This window comes from Toxorhynchites rutilus, chromosome 3 (assembly GCF_029784135.1).
Source record: "Toxorhynchites rutilus septentrionalis strain SRP chromosome 3, ASM2978413v1, whole genome shotgun sequence".
Lineage (NCBI taxonomy): Eukaryota > Metazoa > Arthropoda > Insecta > Diptera > Culicidae > Toxorhynchites > Toxorhynchites rutilus.
In genome coordinates this window covers 252,363,927-252,384,303 of record NC_073746.1, presented here as the reverse complement: position 1 = coordinate 252,384,303, position 20,377 = coordinate 252,363,927, and the positions used below count along the sequence as shown (strand labels likewise).

Below are 20,377 nucleotides of genomic sequence, written 5' to 3'. Positions count from 1 at the left end.
TAAAATTTCTCAACTTCACTAGAGATTTATGTTTGGTTGATGGTCTCGGCATTTCCGCCGTTTTCACTTCCTGGATTACTCACAACATGAAACAAAATACTTACATAACACATATTATCACACCAAAATACTAACTCTATTATTGAATTATACAAACTATGGCTCAGGCTTTCTCTTTCCAGACTCACACTGTGTGGAGTTCCTGTTCTCGTTTGTGGCTGCTCGATTGAAAGTGCATACTTTCCCATCAGTTTGTCTCTGGTTCCTCGGCATGCATTTCAGTTTGTAGCAGCTGATTAAATTATACCCCCGAACCATTTCCGCTACCGACCAAAGAAAGGTACGAAGAGAACGGAACAGTGCTACGGAATTGGAATGCTCGAGTCTCCCGTCTGAAAGACTGCTTCCCGCAGAAGGCTTTGCATACCCTCGGTGCGGTGTTGTTATTATAATAAGGGAATCATTTTGCCGTACTTACCGATCCAGCGAAACTGCTATCAGACTGTAGACAGATGCGGCCACGGAAACGCCCTGTATGTAGGGTACGGTTTTGCACATCAGCCAGCCGAGCATCCACGCTGCAATGGAGAGGAAAAGCGGATTGATGAGATTCTGGCAATGTAAAGTGTACCTGCATTAAGAGCACTGTTTTTTTTAAGGATCGGACGAAAAATCTTCCGAATATTTCAATGTGGCATTCGCATATTGGTGCACTATTATATTGAAAAATGGAAGCATGTATCGATTGGTTTGAAGTGAATCGTTAAGCGCGATACACAGACAACGTAGAGTTTACGTGAAGGTACGTAACATAATCCCCTTTATTCTGCGCGGCGAATGTGGTGAGATGGTTCAAGTCACTGCATTCCCGTAGGCGAATAGCGTGACTATAGTTTGTCACTATGTGAGATTTGAAGTCGTGTCTCATATGTTATAGACTCGTTTATCAAAAAGAAGTTGAAAAGTAAAGTAGCTTCCACAATTAAGCGAGAAACTTTGTCAACTCACGTCACTCGCCGCGTGGAACAAGGGGGAATATTTTAGATATCTTGAAGACCACTCAAGGAATGTGAATACTTATTCAAGATGTTGTAAAGTATATAAAAATTTCTGTATTTTTCTTAAAAAAGTAGAGCATATTACCAGGAAATCTCCAAAACAATATGAAAGAGAAACTAGCGTAAAGGGCCTGGCCGGGTGAGGGAGTAAAAAGTGCCCCCAAACCAAATCACTAGCTGTATGACAAATATTGTAAAGGATATTAAATAAGAAATTTTGGCGGTTTATTTGAACCCCTATGTGGTTTGACGTAGATAAAAATTTGAAAAAAAAAATACTGAATGTGCATCTTACCACGGTGCATCAAGAAAAATTATCAAAAAAAATTTCATCAAAAATGTTAGTACTAAAAAAAATATTTAAATTCTGAAAAAAAAATTGGGATTTTGAGATTCAGTACTACTCTAATTCATATTTAAATGTGCTCTTACGGCTTTTCTAGATTGATAAATATCTTCAAACTGTTTTTTTTTTCAAATATCTAATAATAAAAATAAAATTAAAAAAAATACACAGTACAAAAAAATTTTATAGATTTTTCGGCATTTCGAAATTTTGAAAAAAATATAACTTTGAGACCCACTCCTGCTTAAATTTTTATTTAAATGCGTTCGTATGATTCTTTTTTCTACATGTGGCGTAATTTTTCCTGAATTTTTAAGAGCATTGTGTGACACAAAAATAATTTTCTTCATCGTCTGGTAAGATGCACATTCAGTATTTTTTTCAAATTTTTATCTCGGATCTATTGAGGATGGCGTGAAATAAACGAAAAAGTACGTTTTTCACTATAGATCCTACGTCAAACCACATAGGGGTTCAAATATACCGCCAAAATTTCTCATTTAATATCCTTTACAATATTTGCCATACAGCTAGTGATTTGGTTTGGGGGCAATTTTTACTCCCTTACCTAACCACTCTTTGGAAATATAAAAAAAATATTTTTTGATACCGCGAGTTAGCTACCGAGGCTCACTGCTAACAAGCTGACGCAAGCATCGCACGTGGAGACAGCAAGGAAGGCAAAAAAACGGACGACATCGATTTTGTTACGATCGGCATATTTATTGAGGACGACGATGGATGGAATTCGATCGATGACCACACCGCTAGGAGTGCACCATCAGCAGTTAGAACTGTAGCTAGGGTTTAATTTATTGAATAAATCAGTTTAGATCGAACCACGAATGAAGACGGATATTTTTTTAAAAGTATACCACGTCCGAATAAATTTAACTCGCGCAACACTGAAAAAAATCCCACATATCTAGAAAAGCCGTAGAAACACATTAAAATATGAGTTAGAGTAGTACTGAATCTCTAAATCCCAAAAAAAAAATTTCAAAATTTCAATATTTTTTTTAGTACTAAAATTTTTGATAAAATTTTTTTTGATAATTTTTTTTGATACACCGTAGTAAGATGCACATTCAGTATTTTTATCTCGGCTCTTTTGAGGATGGCGTGAAATAATCGAAAAAGTACGTTTTTCACTATAGATCCTACGTCAAACCACATAGGGGTTCAAATAAACCACCAAAATTTCTTATTTAATATCCTTTACAATATTTGCCATACAGCTAGTGATTTGGTTTGGGGGCACTTTTTACTCCCTTACTCGGCCAGGCCCTTTGACATTGATAATCATTCGTTATTGTCAGGTTTTCCTTTTAGTGATGAATAGTGCCACGGTTTTCCAATTTTTCTTACGAAACATCAAAAAATAACAATGGTACTTGATGAGCTTTTAATTTCTGGAATTTCTGGTATGTAAAATACTGCCTGTGGCGAGGTAGAGGAATGTGAGTTCAAGGAAAATATTATTTTTTGTAGTAGCACTAAAGCAACTTTCTAACAAACTCGAAACGATTTATGCCCGATTCGTAACTCGCATAGTAACTAAATAAAAGTTTGACTTGTACGATGCTGATAATAAGGTCTACTATCATTTTACGAGTCAAAATATAAGTATTCTGGTACCAATCAAGTATCAATGAACAATAACTTGGTCAGCTCGTTCACATGTTTTGTATTTATTTGTTCCATTCGATAACATTCATCTAAGAATGGGATTGTTTAATTTGAACTAGTTGTAAAAAAACTGTAATTTTACCGACAACAACCAAATCTATGGCGGAGGATGTTCAGTAATTCCGGCATCGCAACATCGTGGCATAGAACAGTTAAATTAAGGTACAACGTCGCTGGTTGGCAAGGATTAGCAGTGGAACATAAAAATGGCTCCTACGTGGGCTAATAGTCGACAAAATGGTGCAGAGAATAAGTATAGCTGTGAAATATAACCCCCATCTACGGTTCACTAATAGGTTATGGGAATGCATCTTCTCCGCGACACACTTGGCAGGAGTACACTATCATGTGTGTAAGTCAGTTCTAGCTCGTGCTCCAACAGGACTATTAATCCCCGTTGGAGCACACTACATAACTACATGCTGCAGCCGTATATACACGAGCGGGGTGAAGATGGTTTGTTATACGGATGTAGAAAATGCTCGCTCCGGCGGATGTGGACTATTATGTTTATGAGCGTGTCCCGGCTGCAGGATGACGACCAAGACACCGACAAGATGATGTCGGCGATAATCAAAATCGTAATTATACTCGTTACTTGATTTATCACTTAGTTGCTCAAATTGAATGATTAATCACAACCCGAACATAGGCGAAAAAGTTTAACCGTTCGTGAAATTTGATTCCACGGTGCCACGACATTCACGGTAGTGATGTGACAATTTTGGTGGATTTGAAAATTATATAATATTCAAAATGTGTTGAACATGTTTGAATACCGTTTCAACAAGTATTTTCATGTGATAGAAAATGAATCGCGCTGAAACGATCTTAAAAAGAGATGCTTTCCATTGCACAATGCATTGTTGATTCTGATCCAGCAGTCATCAAACCGATTATTACCGAAAAGAAGGCGTGAATATATGTGTCCCACAAATTAACTCGAAATCTATCAAGTGAATGGCATAATGTCTTTCGGGCATATTTTGGGGGTACAAATTAGAAAACAAAAATCAATCTAATCGTGAAAATTGTTTAATATCAAACGCTAATTGCTCAGTCATTTCATGTCGGATTCATGAGATTTTTCGTCAATCGATTTGGGCACTCCATAATAATTTATTATTTACTTTGAAGAAAATAATATCATCTTTTCATCGAAAAGTTTCGATGGAGTTTCGATAATGGTTCTCAACCATTATCCAAACAGAAATCCCGAGTTCAGACTGGTCGTAATTGAAGATACAAGCTTCCTTTTGTACTCCCGAATATTGCTGAGTCATTTACTGATGCATTTACGAGATTTTTGCATCAATCTATTTGAGAACTCCATAACAATTCATTTTTTTTTTGTACTAAATTTATTTTCAAATGGCTCAGCAACATTAAGTAACAATGAGCCGTGTTTATGAATAGGGAAAAGCCTCTTTGAGTAGAACAATGCCAACGTTCTTTCTCAAAAAGGCATAAAAACCCTATTATCTTTTCGAAAAATGTTATAATATGGACAAACAATATGACAAAATTCACAATAAGATAATATTATAAAGGGTGTGTCACATCAAATTGCATCACGGAAAAAACGCTGTAGAAATTTAATTTTTAGGAATTATATCTTCAGCTTTCGCTTATAATCAGATAAGAGTGTATAGATCACATTGGCCATGCTTCACTGTCAACTTTTCGTAAATTTGGAAAAATGTCGTCGAACGAAAAAGAACGTCGTGAATTATTCTTGTGCACTCATTTCGAGAATCCGGAGTTGTCACATCGGGACATCGGTAAGATGCTGGGAATCGTCCAATCCACGGTCAGCAGAGTACTAAAACGATACTTCGAGAACCTAACCATCGACCGGAAGGTGAAGAACGGCAAAAATGGATGCTCCGTCAGTGAAAAAGATCACAAGCGCGTAGTTAAGCAGTTTAGACGTGATCCGAGAAGTTCGGTCCGGGATGTCGCCAATAAGCTAAATTTGTCAAGTTCATTCGTCCAGCGGACCAAGCAGCGGGTGGGCCTGCGTACATACAAGGTTCAGAAGGCTCCTAACCGCGACGAAAGGCAAAACATGGTGGGGAAGACGCGAGCCCGGAAGCTGTACACCGAAATGCTGACGAAGCCGCATTGCCTGGTAATGGACGACGAAACCTACGTCAAAGCGGACTTTCGTCAGCTGCCGGGCCTGTTGTTCTTCTCCGCAGAGGACAAATTCAGCGTTCCGGAGGAGATTCGCAAGCAGAAACTATCAAAGTTTGCCAAAAAGTACATGGTGTGGCAAGCGATCTGCTCTTGCGGAAAGCGGAGCGCCCCCTTCGTGATGACCGGCACGGTAAACGCGCAGGTTTACCTTAAGGAGTGCCTACAGAAGCGCTTACTACCACTATTGAAGCAGCACGAGGGCCCGACCATCTTCTGGCCGGATCTCGCTTCGTGCCACTATTCAAAGGACGTGTTGGAGTGGTACGAAGCCAACGGGGTTACCTTCGTGCCAAAGGAAATGAACCCGCCCAACGCGCCGGAGCTTCGCCCAATAGAGAAATATTGGGCGATTATGAAGCAGGCCCTCCGAAAGAACCCAAAAGTTGTCAAATCGGAGGCGGACTTCAAGAGAAAATGGATTTCTGTTCAAAAAAAACTACAACCTGACGTTGTACAGAACCTTATGGACGGGGTAAAGAGGAAGGTGCGAGCATACGGGCTTGGGCTCGAAGTATGGATAAAAAGAAAATGCCAAAAGTTGTTTAATAGTTTTTATTTTACTGTCTAAAATTTTCAAAAGGATCGGTCTACTGGGCGAATTTCTACAGCGTTTTTTCCGTGATGCAATTTGATGTGACACACCCTTTAGGCTTCTTGTTTAAGTTTCTTGTTGCAGAGATGACCATCTCCTAGGAACTAGTTATCTCCTTGGGACTAGGGAAGGGATGAAAATCTGCTTACTTTTCGAATTCTGAAGAAAAAAGTTGAAATAGAGAAAAGGAAACGCTAATAAAAAAATCAAAACAATGAAGGAAAACTAAACATATATATTCATATTTGAAAGTGTATGGATTTGAGAAAATCATAAATTAAAGAAATAGCATCGATATTGCGAGTAGCCAGAACGTCGCGAATCGGAAAACTAGGAGGCATTCCCTTATTGCGAAAATTTTCTATTAAAGATAACCTGTCATTTTGATACTCAGAACAAAACCACACAATATGATCAATATCCTGATATCCTATACCACACACGCATAGGTTACTATCACTGATGTTAATTCGAAAAAGATGTGCATTCGAAGAATAATGGTTAGACATGAGTCTGCACACTACCCGTATAAAATCACGAGAAAAATTATATCCTTTAAACCATGGTTTGAGAGAAACCCTAGGAATGATAGAATATAGCCATCGGCCTTTATCACTACTATTCCAACTTGACTGCTAAGATACAAGTGCCCGTTCACGAGGAAAATGAAGATATTCATCGAAAATAATAGGCCTATAGAATAAGTCTCCTTCCATAGTGCCCTTCTTAGCAAGAAAATCTGCTTTCTCATTTCCAGGTATCGAACAATGAGACGAAATCCATACGAAAGTGATATTAAATGAACTAGTAATCAGAGCACTTAAAAGTTGATGGATTTCAGATAAGAAATACGACGTATATCTAGTTCTCACTGAACGGAGTACCTCTAAAGAGCTGAGACTATCAGAAAAAATGAAAAAGTGATCTGGGGCCAAGGTCTGAATATGGAGTAAGGCCATGAATATTGCAGCCAATTCTGCAACAAACACCGAACAGGGTAAACTAAGCCTACGAAAAGTGAAGAAGTTGATATTGAATATACCAAAGCCTGTGGATCCATTAAGACTAGATCCATCAGTAAAAAAAGTTTTGGTTGGGTCAATATGTTTATACCTTGACAGGAATATCGCAGGTATAACTAAATGGCGGAGATTATCTGAAATATTATGCACATAATCCTTCATTGACAGGTCAATAGTAATAGAGGAATTGAACAAAATTAAAGGAATGATCTGGAAACCAGATAAAGCAGATGGACTTTCCAAAGTCATAAATTCATGATATAGAGACATTCGCCTAGATCGAACACCTGAGTTCAACATTTTTTCTAAGTGCTATCACCTTCGGATTAAGTGTTTCACACCGTATTAAAAAACGGAATGATAACTCGAAAAAACGTACGGAAAGAGGAATTATGCCAGCTAGAATTTCTAGACTCATTGTATGTGTTGACTGAATACATCCTAGAGCAATACGCAAACAGCGATATTGAATCCTTTCCAGATGCAAAATATGGGTACAGGCAGCGGACCTGAAGCAAAAACTACCATACTCCATAACAGATAAAATGGTTGTTTTATACAACCTAATCAAATCCTCAGGATGAGCTCCCCACCAAGTTCCTGTTATGGATCGAAGAAAATTTATTCTTTTCTGACATTTTTGTTTCAAGTAGCTTATGTGTTTACCCCATGTTCCTTTGGAGTCAAACACAACACCTAAATACTTGAATGACATCGAGTGACGAATAGGTCTATCCAAAAGTTTAAGCTGTATTTGTGCAGGATGGTGTTTTCTTGAGAATACAACCATCTCTGTCTTCTCAGTAGAAAATTCAATACCCAATCTACAGGCCCAATCAACCAAATTGTCAAGAGAATCTTGCAAAGGATTATGAAGATCGGTGTCGTTGCCTATTACCGATACAACACAATCATCTGCAAACTGTCTCAAAGTACAATTTCCCGATAAACAAACATCAATATCATTTACATAGAAGTTGTAAAGAATTGGACTAAAACATGAGCCTTAAGAAGACCCATGTAGCTAATGCGTAAAACTGACGAAGAACCATGAGAAAAACTCATATGTTTTTCACGCATTAGGTTAAACAGAAAACTATTTAATTTCTGGGAAAACCCATTTAGACGAAGTTTTTGAAAAAGAACTTCAATGGAAACAGAATCGAACGCACCTTTGATATCTAGGAACACTGATGCCATTTGTTGCTTACTACACAAGGCAAAGTCAACCTCTGATGAAAGAAGCGCAAGACAATCATTGGTTCTTTTGCCTCTACGAAACCCGAACTGCGATGGCGAGAGAAGATTATTAGATTCAACCCAGCTGTCTAAACGATGGAGAATCATTTTTTCTAGTAATTTGCGAATGCAAGATAGCATTGCAATTGGTCTATAAGAATTATAATCAGACGCAGGTTTACCAGGTTTCAGAATAGCTATAACTTTAATTTGTCGCCACTCATGCGGAACAATATTCTGCTCAAGGAAAGCATTGCACAGTTTCAACAAACGTCTCTTCGCATTATCAGGTAGATTTTTCAACAAATTAAATTTGATCCTATCTGACCCTGGAGCCGTGTTGTTGCAAGAAAGAAGGGCAAGAGAAAATTCAGTCATACTGAACGGAGGTTCAACATCATCAGATGTCTCTAAGAAGGGAGAAGGTGCGGGGGCAGAGTCTGGACATATCTTCTTGGCAAAGTCAAAAATCCACCTTTCTGAATATTCAACTTCTTCATTTGAATGAGATGAATTTCTCATTTGTCTGGAAACTCTCCAAAGAGTGCTCAAGGAAGTCTCTCGTGAAAGCCCATTTACAAAATGACGCCAATAGCCTCTCTTTTTAGCTTTAATGAAGCTTTTGAATTTACGCTCCAGATAAATGTAGTTATCATAACGTTCACGGGTGCCCAATTTTCGCCAATCCTTGAACGTATTCGATTTATATTTATAGAGATTCGTACATTCTTGGTCCCACCACAGATTAGGAGGACGTCTACGAAACGAATTACCAGGAAAGCGCTTCGTCTGAGCATCAATAGCACTGTCAAGAATTAAACCAGTTAGAAAATTATATTCTTCCAGCGGGGGTAACTCATGAACTAATGCCACCGATTCTGAAATAATTGAAGAGAATCTCTTCCAATCAATGTTTCTAGATAAATCATGCTGAATATTTGTTGTTTCAGACGATTTTGAATTATTTGAAATGGAAATAGTGATTGGCAAATGATCACTTCCATGTGGATCTTGGATGACATTCCAATTACAATCTAAAGAAAAAGAGGAAGAACACAGAGACAAATCTAAGCAACTAGCGTGGCCTGAAGATGGAGCGATTCTTGTTACATCACCTGTATTCAAATATGCCATGTTGAAGTTCTCGCAAAGATCATAAATCAAATTGGCCCTTCGATCATCAAAAGACTCACCCCATCCAATTCCATGAGAGTTGAAATCTCCCAAAATAAGATTAGGTTGCGGTAAAAGTTCAACTATATTCACAAGATTTCTATAATTAAGCATAGTTCTCGGAGGAATATAAATAGAAGCAATGCATAAATCTTTACCCTTGATACGTACCTGACACGCTAGAATTTCAATTCCTGAGACTAAAGGCAGGGGAATCCTGTAAAATGGGTAGCATTTTCTAATACCTATGAGAACTCCTCCATAGCAATCATCGCGGTCTAAACGGATAATATTAAAATCATGGATGTTTAACACATTGTCCGAACGAAGCCATGTTTCAGAAAGAGTAAAAGAAAGAGCATCACAATTCAAAAAATGGAGCATTTGCTTGAAAGAATCAAGTTTAGGAAGAATACTTCTACAATTCCACTGCAAAATAGAGGATTTACCTGAATCATCCAATAAATTAGACATCGAAATTAATGAACGAGAGGAGGGGCCACTTTGAAGTCATTTGTTTAGCTATCTGGCTGATAGAAGGAAGCCAAGCGAAAATGATACCTTTCATTGAATCTGATATTCCGAAAAAATCAAGAATCCATTGAACAATTGATGAAAAGGAAATACCTCCTGAAAAAGATGAGGGATCAGGAACCGATTGAGAAGTAAATTGAGAATGGCTTGACAATTCAGGGAAATGAACGTCATAATTTGAGGATCTCCAACCAGGAGGGTTATTCTTGGGTAGAGCAGAATAATTTGAAGATTCTGGCTTGTTAGAGATCAATCCTCTTTTTTTAGATGACTTAGAGGAAGAAGCAATTTTCCTCTTCCTGACTCTTCCTGTGATTACTGGATCAAATTGAGAATCCGAATCATCATCCTCTGATAAAACAGAGAAAGGATTTTCTGAAGCCTCGGGTACCTGAGGTGAAGCTGCCTTGAGCATATCAGCGAAGGATCGATTAGAACGATCCTTAAGTGATTGCTTGAGTTTCATCGAACGTAATTTGTATTTCGGACAATCCTTAATTGTATGAGGAACATCTCCACAAAAAATACATTTATCAGCATCTTTGTTACAAGTGACTTCGTCATGGTCGTCACCACATTTTGAGCATTTCGTTTTATTACAACAGTAGGTTTTAGTGTGACCTAACTGGTTGCAATTTAAGCAAGTCATTATTTTAGGGGTATATAACCGAACTGGAAGACGAAGTTTGTCGATAAGCACATAATTTGGAAGTGCTGTGCCTTCGAAGGAAATTCTAAAAGAGCCAGATGGATAATACTTTTTTTCTGTACCCTCAGATATCAAAGAGTTCAGAGATCTCACCTCCAAAACTTTAATATGTGGAATATTTGCATTGTGAAAGATACCCTTAGCTTTTACAAAATCTTGAAGTTGAAGAGATTTTTCCGTAACTACACCATCGATTTCAACAATGTGAGCCGGAATATAAACTCTATATTCATTAGTGAACAAAGAGTTTTTCACTATCGCGTTAGCATCTTTGTAATTTGAGAGCACAACACGAAGTTTATCTTTATTGACTTTCGTCATTTCTAAGACACCTGAGTAGTTAGACGTCAGGTCTTTGCAAATTTGAGATACTCTTAGAGGTTTCCCTTTGGGACGGAAGAATACCACCCAACGGTTTTTCGATGATGCCGGGGCGTTCTGGTATTGTCTAATACGTTAAACTGACCAGACGTCCCGCATTTCAACAAAATGTCCCGCGTAAGATTCCGTCCCGTGAAACGTTCCGCATTTGGCAAAAGAAACGAAAATGTCCCGCGATATCAATATATTTCAATATCACAATTTGATCATGTTGATTTTCTTAAATGGATGAATTAAAAAAAAAACTTTTATTTGGCAGACTGTTCAAGAGCGCTTCTAATGCATCCAAAATTAATACGTTGAGCTGGTTTCATCGCACCGACATTAGGCTTTTTGTTTAGAGAGTGTCAACTGGAAGCGACAGCAACAAAATTGGAAAATGATTTTTATAAAAGTACCCTATTGATCCGCTGGAACCATCGTGAGTCAGACGAAAAGTTCATCTTTGGTCCTCTAGCTCGGTCAGGGCTTAACCTTTTAAATAAGCCGGAAGTAGTAGTGTATACTCGACAGGAAGAGGCAAAGTTGTTTGATGAAGTATCATAAATGAAGCAATGGGCGGTCTTACGGAAGTTGGCCGGAACCTGAACCATGGCCGATGAAAAGATTTATGTCGGGGTGATATTTTACCTTTTCGTGGTTTTGGGGTCGTCTGTCTCTCTATTTTGACCATTCGCCCAAAAGTTTTCTATCGGGCGCAGCTAGGGAATGTTGAGAAGGTTGGTGGTCTTCGCGACAATGTTTATCTCCAGCCGATCCATCCTCCAGTGATCTTTTGGCATAATGGGCTGATCCCAGGTACGGCATAAACACTAAATCACCTTCCCAACTCCGGCAAGCACTTCGTACTATATATCTCCCCGTTCACCATATTACTCGAAAGAATAGCGGCTTGGACATTCCCTTCACGTCTGTCAGAGAAGGACCTTCTTCGAGAACTTGATGCGAATGATATATTCGACATCATCGCTTACCTGGGGAACGTAAAGTACCCGGTCCCCTGCCATTCGTTGAATTCTAGCATCAAGTACGTCTCGTCTTTCACTATGAGAACGAAAAGAAGTTTTTCATCAGCACCTCAAGCTACTCCTTCTGGGTGATTGCCTGCTGCTCAGATACGGCCGGTCTTCGTCAGACGCTTCCGCATAAAAATGTCCATTTTGGCCAGATTCTTCTCCACGGCTGCTTCGATCTCCCGGCTTAAGGAGCGGCAAAGAGATGATATTGTAAATACCAGATCGGCTATATCTGGCGGACACAAAGTGCCTCAGGATGTCCAACTCCTTCACTGCGGGGTGGAGCTTGCAGTATGGAAAAATCATCAAGTTGCTTGACAGTGCTGCTGCTGCGAATCAACAGCCTTGAATCATTTTTGTTGTAGACTTAATAAACGTAAGATTTAAAGAAAATTTGTTCCTATAAATTATCTTTCATCGCCATCCGAAATTAGTCCATTTTTTGTGTCGATGAAAAATTAATTGGAATGTTCGAGCATTCCATTCGGTAATTTGAAGAAAATTGTAGAATTTAAGTCGTGCTTGCCAGGCGTAAATTCTCTGATTGAGCGAGTGATTTTCGAGCGTAAACAAAATCTAAACCACCGAAAAATCACAACTGAGTGCCGATACTCAGAATGAAATAATACTGATCAGTTTAGACTCGCTAAACTATGGTTTATGTTCACATAACGTATATACATAACGTTTTGTTTTTTGTGTCCCGCGTTAGACCTCTGACCATCTGGTCACTTTATAATACGTGGAAGTTGAGCAGAATTAGGCAGAGATTGTGTCGAAGAGCGGAGAACAGAGTCACTATTTGGTACAGACGAAGAGTTTGACTGCGATTGTTTTTGTTTTTTTCCTGGAGAAACCGTTAAACCATCTGGAGGAGGGTCTGAGACCCTCATTTCAGCATCGGAGGGTTCATTACCCTCCATTTTTCAAAAAATAAATAAATAAATAAAGTCGTAAAAATGAGAGAGAAGATTTTTAGAACACGCAAATATTAAATGATAAATTAAAAAAAAAAATAAATAAATAAATAAAATAAAATGAAATATGTGTATGTATATGTATATGTATACGTATGCGTGAAAGAAAAATAAAACGAAAACTTATCTTAAATGTATCTAGATGAATGTCAGAGAACTTCTAAAATCCTTGAAGCGGGTCCAATGAAAGCTTCACACTCCAAAAAACACTTGAAAAATAATTCCGACTTCAATAAAAATCCTTTCTTTTTCAGTATATCGCCTCTTTTTCAGCCATTCTTTGTGTGGACACCAACTGGACAACATCGTTGCTGGACGGGCTGGACGGCGAGGGATCGAGTGCCTTTCTCAAGGCAAGAGGGCGGAGGTGGTAGCGCTGGAGTAGAATAGAGTAGAGTTTTCAAAGGGCCTTTCTCAAGGCTAGAGACGAATGAACTGCAAAAGTTTAAAGTCTCTATAATTCAAGACCTTCCTTCCTTCAGTATATCGTTCCGGCTTCTTTCGAAATACCGTCAAAAAAAGTTTTGAATATTGATTTTCCAGAGACAGGGGATCTTCAGAAATTCTGCTCCGAGGGTCAATACAGCGGGAAGTTCACAACTTCTTCCGGAAATAGTCTTTCAAACACTGAAATGGCTTACAAGAAAAAGTCACAAAGAAAATCTGCAATATTCGTTATGATGAAAATTATACGTCACCTTTATTCCACGGCTTGCTGATGTATGATAACAATTCATTGTAATAAGTAAAATCATATAGTTCATGAAACTAATCTTCAAATAATTGAAACATCTCAAGTATTATCTGAACGAAAATCCCGCCTTCTGATTGGTCAGTTCGCAGTTTTTACTCTTACATCCAGTCCATCTGCACTCTGTGGAAATTAGAATACGGGATTGTGTATTGAAATATGGGTTTGATGTTTGATTTTCTACTGATGTGCGTCGCATTTTTCATACTTTTCTGAAACTCGGGAATTCAATTTCAGTTGTTGTTTTTGTTAGGTTATGTTTTATCATAGACTAACTGACCCGACAAACTTCGTATCGCCCAAAGATGATTTTTTATATGAATACTAGCTGACCCGGCAAACTTCGTCCCGCCCAAACTTTGTTTTTTGTCATCAATACTTTCAAACATTCACGTTTTCATACTATGAGCAAGAGGTCCAATCGCAGAACTGTACATTGATTGATCTTCTAATCGACCTCGTTTAATGTTGCATGGCAGCTCCCCCTTAGAGAGGGGGGTGGAGTGTCTATCCACCGTAAAAACATTTATTGCACCCTAAATCCTCCACACGCCAAATTTGGTTTCATTTTTTTGATTAATTCTCGAGTTTGTTTGAAATTTGTGTTTCATTTGTATGGCAGCCCCCCCTTTGAGTGGGGGGAGGAGTGTCCTACTACCATAGAAACATTTTATGCACCCTAAAACTTTCACATGCCAACTTTGGTTTCGTTTGATTGATTAATTTCCGAGTAATGCAAAAAATTGTGTTTCATTTGTATGGCAGCCCCCTCTAAGAGAGGGGGAAGGAGTATCTGATCACCATAAAAACATTTATTGCATCCTAAAACCTCCACATGCCAAATTTGGTTTCATTTGCTTGATTAATTCTCGAGTAATGCAGAAATTTGTGTTTCATTTGTATGGCAGCCCCCCCTTTGAGTGGGGGAAGGACTGTCTAACCATCATAGAAACATTTATTGCACCCTAAAACTTTCACATGCCAACTTTGGTTTCGTTTGCTTGGTTAATTTCCGAGTAATGCAGAAATTTGTGTTTCATTTGTATGGCAGCCCCCCCTTAGAGACCCTTAGAGACTAACTGACCCGACAAACTTCGTATCGCCCAAAGATGATTTTTTATATGAATACTAGCTGACCCGGCAAACTTCGTCCCGCCCAAACTTTGTTTTTTGTCATCAATACTTTCAAACATTCACGTTTTCATACTATGAGCAAGAGGTCCAATCGCAGAACTGTACATTGATTGATCTTCTAATCGACCTCGTTTAATGTTGCATGGCAGCTCCCCCTTAGAGAGGGGGGTGGAGTGTCTATCCACCGTAAAAACATTTATTGCACCCTAAATCCTCCACACGCCAAATTTGGTTTCATTTTTTTGATTAATTCTCGAGTTTGTTTGAAATTTGTGTTTCATTTGTATGGCAGCCCCCCCTTTGAGTGGGGGGAGGAGTGTCCTACTACCATAGAAACATTTTATGCACCCTAAAACTTTCACATGCCAACTTTGGTTTCGTTTGATTGATTAATTTCCGAGTAATGCAAAAAATTGTGTTTCATTTGTATGGCAGCCCCCTCTAAGAGAGGGGGAAGGAGTATCTGATCACCATAAAAACATTTATTGCATCCTAAAACCTCCACATGCCAAATTTGGTTTCATTTGCTTGATTAATTCTCGAGTAATGCAGAAATTTGTGTTTCATTTGTATGGCAGCCCCCCCCTTTGAGTGGGGGAAGGACTGTCTAACCATCATAGAAACATTTATTGCACCCTAAAACTTTCACATGCCAACTTTGGTTTCGTTTGCTTGGTTAATTTCCGAGTAATGCAGAAATTTGTGTTTCATTTGTATGGCAGCCCCCCCTTAGAGAAGGGGGGAGGGGTCTCAAAATATCACGAAAACCTTCCCCGGCCCCAAAAACCCCTACATACCAATTTTCATGTCGATCGGTTCAGTAGTTTCCGAGTCTATAAGAATCAGACAGACAGACAGACATCACTCCATTTTTATATATATAGATAGATAGATAGATACATTCAAACATTCACGTTTTCGTACCAAGCGAACGTTCACGAATTCAATCGCAGATTCCTGCATTGATTTATTACCCTTTGATCCTTTACAAGTTCCTTTCACTATAAATTTCCTAGTTTTTCTACCAAAACTTATTATTATACCATAAAATTATTTTCAGGTACAATTCTCGTTCAAAATTATTCAATCACTTGCAAATAACACTTTTCTTCGTTTTTTCGAATGCATGTTTGATACAGAAAACATAATAAAATAAAGACAACTCAAGTCGGACGATTCCTTTCTCGAGTCTTGCTGTTATCAACACATTTGGCGATCCATTTATATTTATGTAGATCAGTGGCGGCCAACCTGCGGCCCTACAACGTAGTTCATGCGGCCCGCAGCCTGATTTTGAAAAAAAAAATCATATGAGCGAAATTAAAAATACAGTTGAAAATTCTTCTTCAAAATTCTTCCAATTCTTCCAAAATTTCGAAGCATCTTTTCTTTTTTCTTTTTTTTTTCACTCGAAGACAAACTCAAGTTCAAACAACAAATGCAGAATTTTCATTTTACCCAGTTTCTGACATTGAGAATTTCTCAAGTGAAGTGTCGACAACTAGGAAAGTCGATTAATGCTGATTTTTCTCGCAGATTTTGGTACTTCAAAGCACATGAAAGAATAGCCTAATTTTCTCTACCCCATTCAGTTCCGGTTTTGTACATTAGGATTGGGCGATCTTGTTCGATTTTCAGAAGATCGATCTTTTCCATTTCGATCTCCGATTTTTAAATCCATTCATTGTACCCAAAAAAATCGTGGAGATCGATCTTTTTCTTTCAATTTTTTCGATCTTAGAGTTTCTTTTTTTCAGTGTACATCGATTTTCTCACCACCTGACAAATTTAATTAACATAATGTCAACATTTGGAGAGCTTTCAAAGATGTAAAATTAGTGATAGTGAATAGGATTAGACGATCTTGGATCGGTATTTAAAAGATCGATCTTTTACTCTGCGATTTCCGATTTTTCGGATCTATTTCTTCTACTCCAAAAATGTCGCGAAAATCGATATTTCTTTTTGATGTTTCTGATCTTTTGGATCGTAAAAATGTAAATTTGTTTTTAGTAGACATTGATTTTAATGTCACCAAAACCCACTCGACAAATTTCATAAACATTGGACCTTTTTTAAGGCTGTCAAATCAGTGGTCGTAAACTTAGGAGAAGCAGTTTTGTAAGTTTGGTCATTACAAAACAAAAACTGGGAATTCTACCAGGATTTCGACTAAATGCCACGATTGGGTTCAACGGAATTATTGTCAGCGGAGTTCTGGATGTATTTCAGTTGTTGATTTTTTAATTATAATTTTCAATTAATTTATTCAATTAAATAATTCCATGACGGTTCAAAATGAATGCCCTGGAAAATATGTTTTCTGGGCTTTCAAGTTTTTTTATGACCTTTATTCTGAGAATAAAAATGAAATGCCTTTGACGTTTGAATAGAAATGTGAAATGTTTATTCCATTTTTAAAGAAAAGACAAAGACAAAGACACTTTTATAAAACAAGTTTTTTAAAACTCCTTCACTCTCACCAAGTTTCGTGGTCCCATCAGCACTTGTTCGATTCCCAAGAAACGATAAAGTTCAGTCTGTACGAGAAGCGTATGGCAGCTGTCACGTTATTTAAGTGCGGGAAAACGACAAAACAGATTTACGAGCTGCTCAAACCGTTTTCTATCAATGAACGATTCGTTATCCGTAACGAGACTAGCAATAAAATTACTAAACTTCTTTTCCGCAAATGATTAGGCATTTGCCATTCCATCGGAATATTAACTTTGGGCCAGGTTGAAGGAGCGTACCTGTGGATGTTCTCATTGGGGTTACCATTCGTTGAAGAATTCTAAAGAAAAGTAGCAGCGATTGACGATTGGCCTTAGCGTTTTCGACTCTGCTTGAAGACGAGATGGTCGAATAATTTTGCCAAAAATGTTAATTCTGGATACTTTTATACCTTCAATAAAAGTTCTGGGTTTTTATCTAATTGTGTTCTCGAATTATGAATCTTACAGGTATAAAACTGAATGTTTTCTAATTTTAAATAAAAAGTGAGTCAAAAAGGACCAGCTAAAAACGTATATTTTAAATTTCATTATGAAAAGTAGTGAGAGAAAAATCATTGCGACCCGCGGCTATAATGAAACTTGCGGCCCGCACCATGTCTATACCTGGCCACCACTGATATAGATAGAAAATATAGAAGTGCGTTTTTTTAATTGACAATTTATTTTCATTTTCGAACAAAGATCAATTTCATTAGTACAAACATCAAATGGACTAACAACGCTTATCACGATGTAATTGTAGAACATATGGGAATACAATACTTCGAATTTTCTCATTTACCTTCAGAGTTTTCCGAAAATTTTTAATTGTCATGTTTGGTTGAAATATGTGTTTGCTAATTTGGTTTCATTTTCTTGATTAGTTCTCGGGTTATGCAGAAATTTGTGTTTCATTTGTATGGAAACATGAAAATCGACTCTACCCTCAGTCGCGTCGCTTCGAGTAGGACTACTCCGGCATTCGCCGTCAACATGGCCAGTGCATCAGTCATCCTCGCTCTTAACACTCGTCAATTCATTTCTAACAAATGGTTATTCTAATCGACGTGACGAATGAATACAAATCTGTATCTTCATTCATTCCCCATTTATTACATAAAAATTACAGAAAATGTGCCACTGTTTCATACTTGTATAGCATTTGAATAATATATATGCTATAGCAATATAAGAGCAATATGAGTGAACGAAACAAGAGACACATTACAAATACTTTGCCATATAAATGGCCCAGACCGAAAAGGATAAAGATTCACGTTTATGCTATCTTTTTTACTTTTAGAAAACACTTTCCAACTTCATTTTATAATGAGATGTAATATTATCACACATTTGTGCAACAGCACCAGTGGCTATGTGGATAGCGTTATCGTGTAAAAGAGTCTTGCGTTCCAATCGGTATGCAATTCGGTACATTTTACACTTTTTCTTTTATAATGGCGAATATGCAAGAAAGGCCGCTGAAATTGTGAATAATATTAATGGTGCCGATACTGTAACAGTAAAATACGTTCAATTTATTTTTTTAATTATTTTTTTTAATTTTTAATTATTTAAAAAAAATTGTTTTAATTTTTAAATATAATTATAAATATAACTTCGCCGAGCCCTGATAAAATATGTTTCGATGACAGGATTGTACATTGGAAAAAGTGTATTTGTTTAGAAAAAGCCTATCTTGAAGGCGATAGTATTATGAATTTAGATGATGAATAAAGCATTTCGTTTAAAAACACAAATTCCCTGTGCGAGGGCGGTCCGATAAGTACTTAGCCTCATGGTGACAGTATCGCAAGAGAGATTACTATTGTGTAGTACATTCTCGTAAACGGTTACTGTCAAAATTTCAGCCAAATTGTTTGGTTTGACCGGGTGTGGAAACGGGCGTGTCCGCGGATTTTAGAAAAATGGAAAAAGAGTAATATCGGTCGATGATTCAATTCTTGTTTTTGGAAGGGGAGAAGTTTTCAAAGAGCGCTTGGATGCTGTATACGGTGACTCTTCTCCTTCGATGGCGACCGTCAAAAATTGGTTTAACGAGTTTCAACGTGGTCGCACGTCGTTATTTGATCAGCCACGCCCAGGTGCCCCGAAAACGGCTACCACGGAGGATAACGTGACAAAAATCCACGATCTCGTATTGGCAGACCGCCGATTGAAGGTGCGCGAGATTGCTGAAATAGTAGGCATCTCAAATACCGCGTGGGTCATATCCTGCATGAAATTTTGGGCATGAGAAAGCGTTTGCTCACCCCGGACAACAAGCGCAACCGTGAGACCATTACAGAGCAGTGTTTGACGCTGTTTAAGCGCAATCCGATAGAGTTTCTGCGTCGTTTCGGGACCGTCGACGAAACATGGATCCACTGATACACACCAGAGACCAAGGAACAGTCGAAACAGTGGACTTCACTCGGCGAACGTGCTCCGAAGAAGGCAAAGACTGTCCTATCGGCCGAAATGGTGATGGTCACCGTTTTCTGGGATTCACAAGGTGTGATCTACATCGACTACCTGGAGAAAGGCAAAACGGTCACAGGGCTCTACTATGCCGAATTATTGGGCCGATTCGACGCCGAATTTCAGAAAAAACGACCCCATTTGGCGAAGAAAAAAGTGCTCTTCCACCATGACAACGCACCGGCTCACACTTCCGCCGACGCCACGGCCAAATTGGACGAATTGCACTACCGATATTCCACCGTATTCTCCTGATTTGGCCCCGTGCAACTTTTGTTTATTTCCAAACTTGAAAAAGTCACTCATCGGGTAGAAATTTGAGTCGAAGATGGAGATCATCGCCGCCACGGAGGCCTAAATTGCAGACCTCGAGAAAACGTATTTTACAGATAGATTAAAGAAGTTGGAGCATCGCTGGGTCAAGTGTATCCAGCTGAAAGGAGACTATGTTGAGAAATAAATCGCCATTTTTCCAAAATTTTTGTTTTTTTTGTAGACTAAGTACTTATCGGATTGACCTCGTATATACACTTGACAAAAAAATTAGAGGAACAGAATGCAAAGTCGAAAATTTCAAGTGA

General features: G+C 38.2%; 1 protein-coding gene across 3 annotated transcripts in view; it reads right to left on the bottom strand.

Annotated features, from left to right (window-relative positions):
- Positions 1-20,377, bottom strand: part of LOC129777200 (neuropeptide SIFamide receptor) — a 310,914-nt gene that overhangs the window by 151,910 nt on the left and 138,627 nt on the right. For all 3 annotated transcript variants that reach the window (XM_055783328.1, XM_055783327.1, XM_055783329.1), the window contains exon 3: positions 479-578. In XM_055783328.1, the coding sequence (XP_055639303.1) occupies positions 479-578 (100 nt within the window). The remainder of the gene's footprint in view (positions 1-478; positions 579-20,377) is intronic.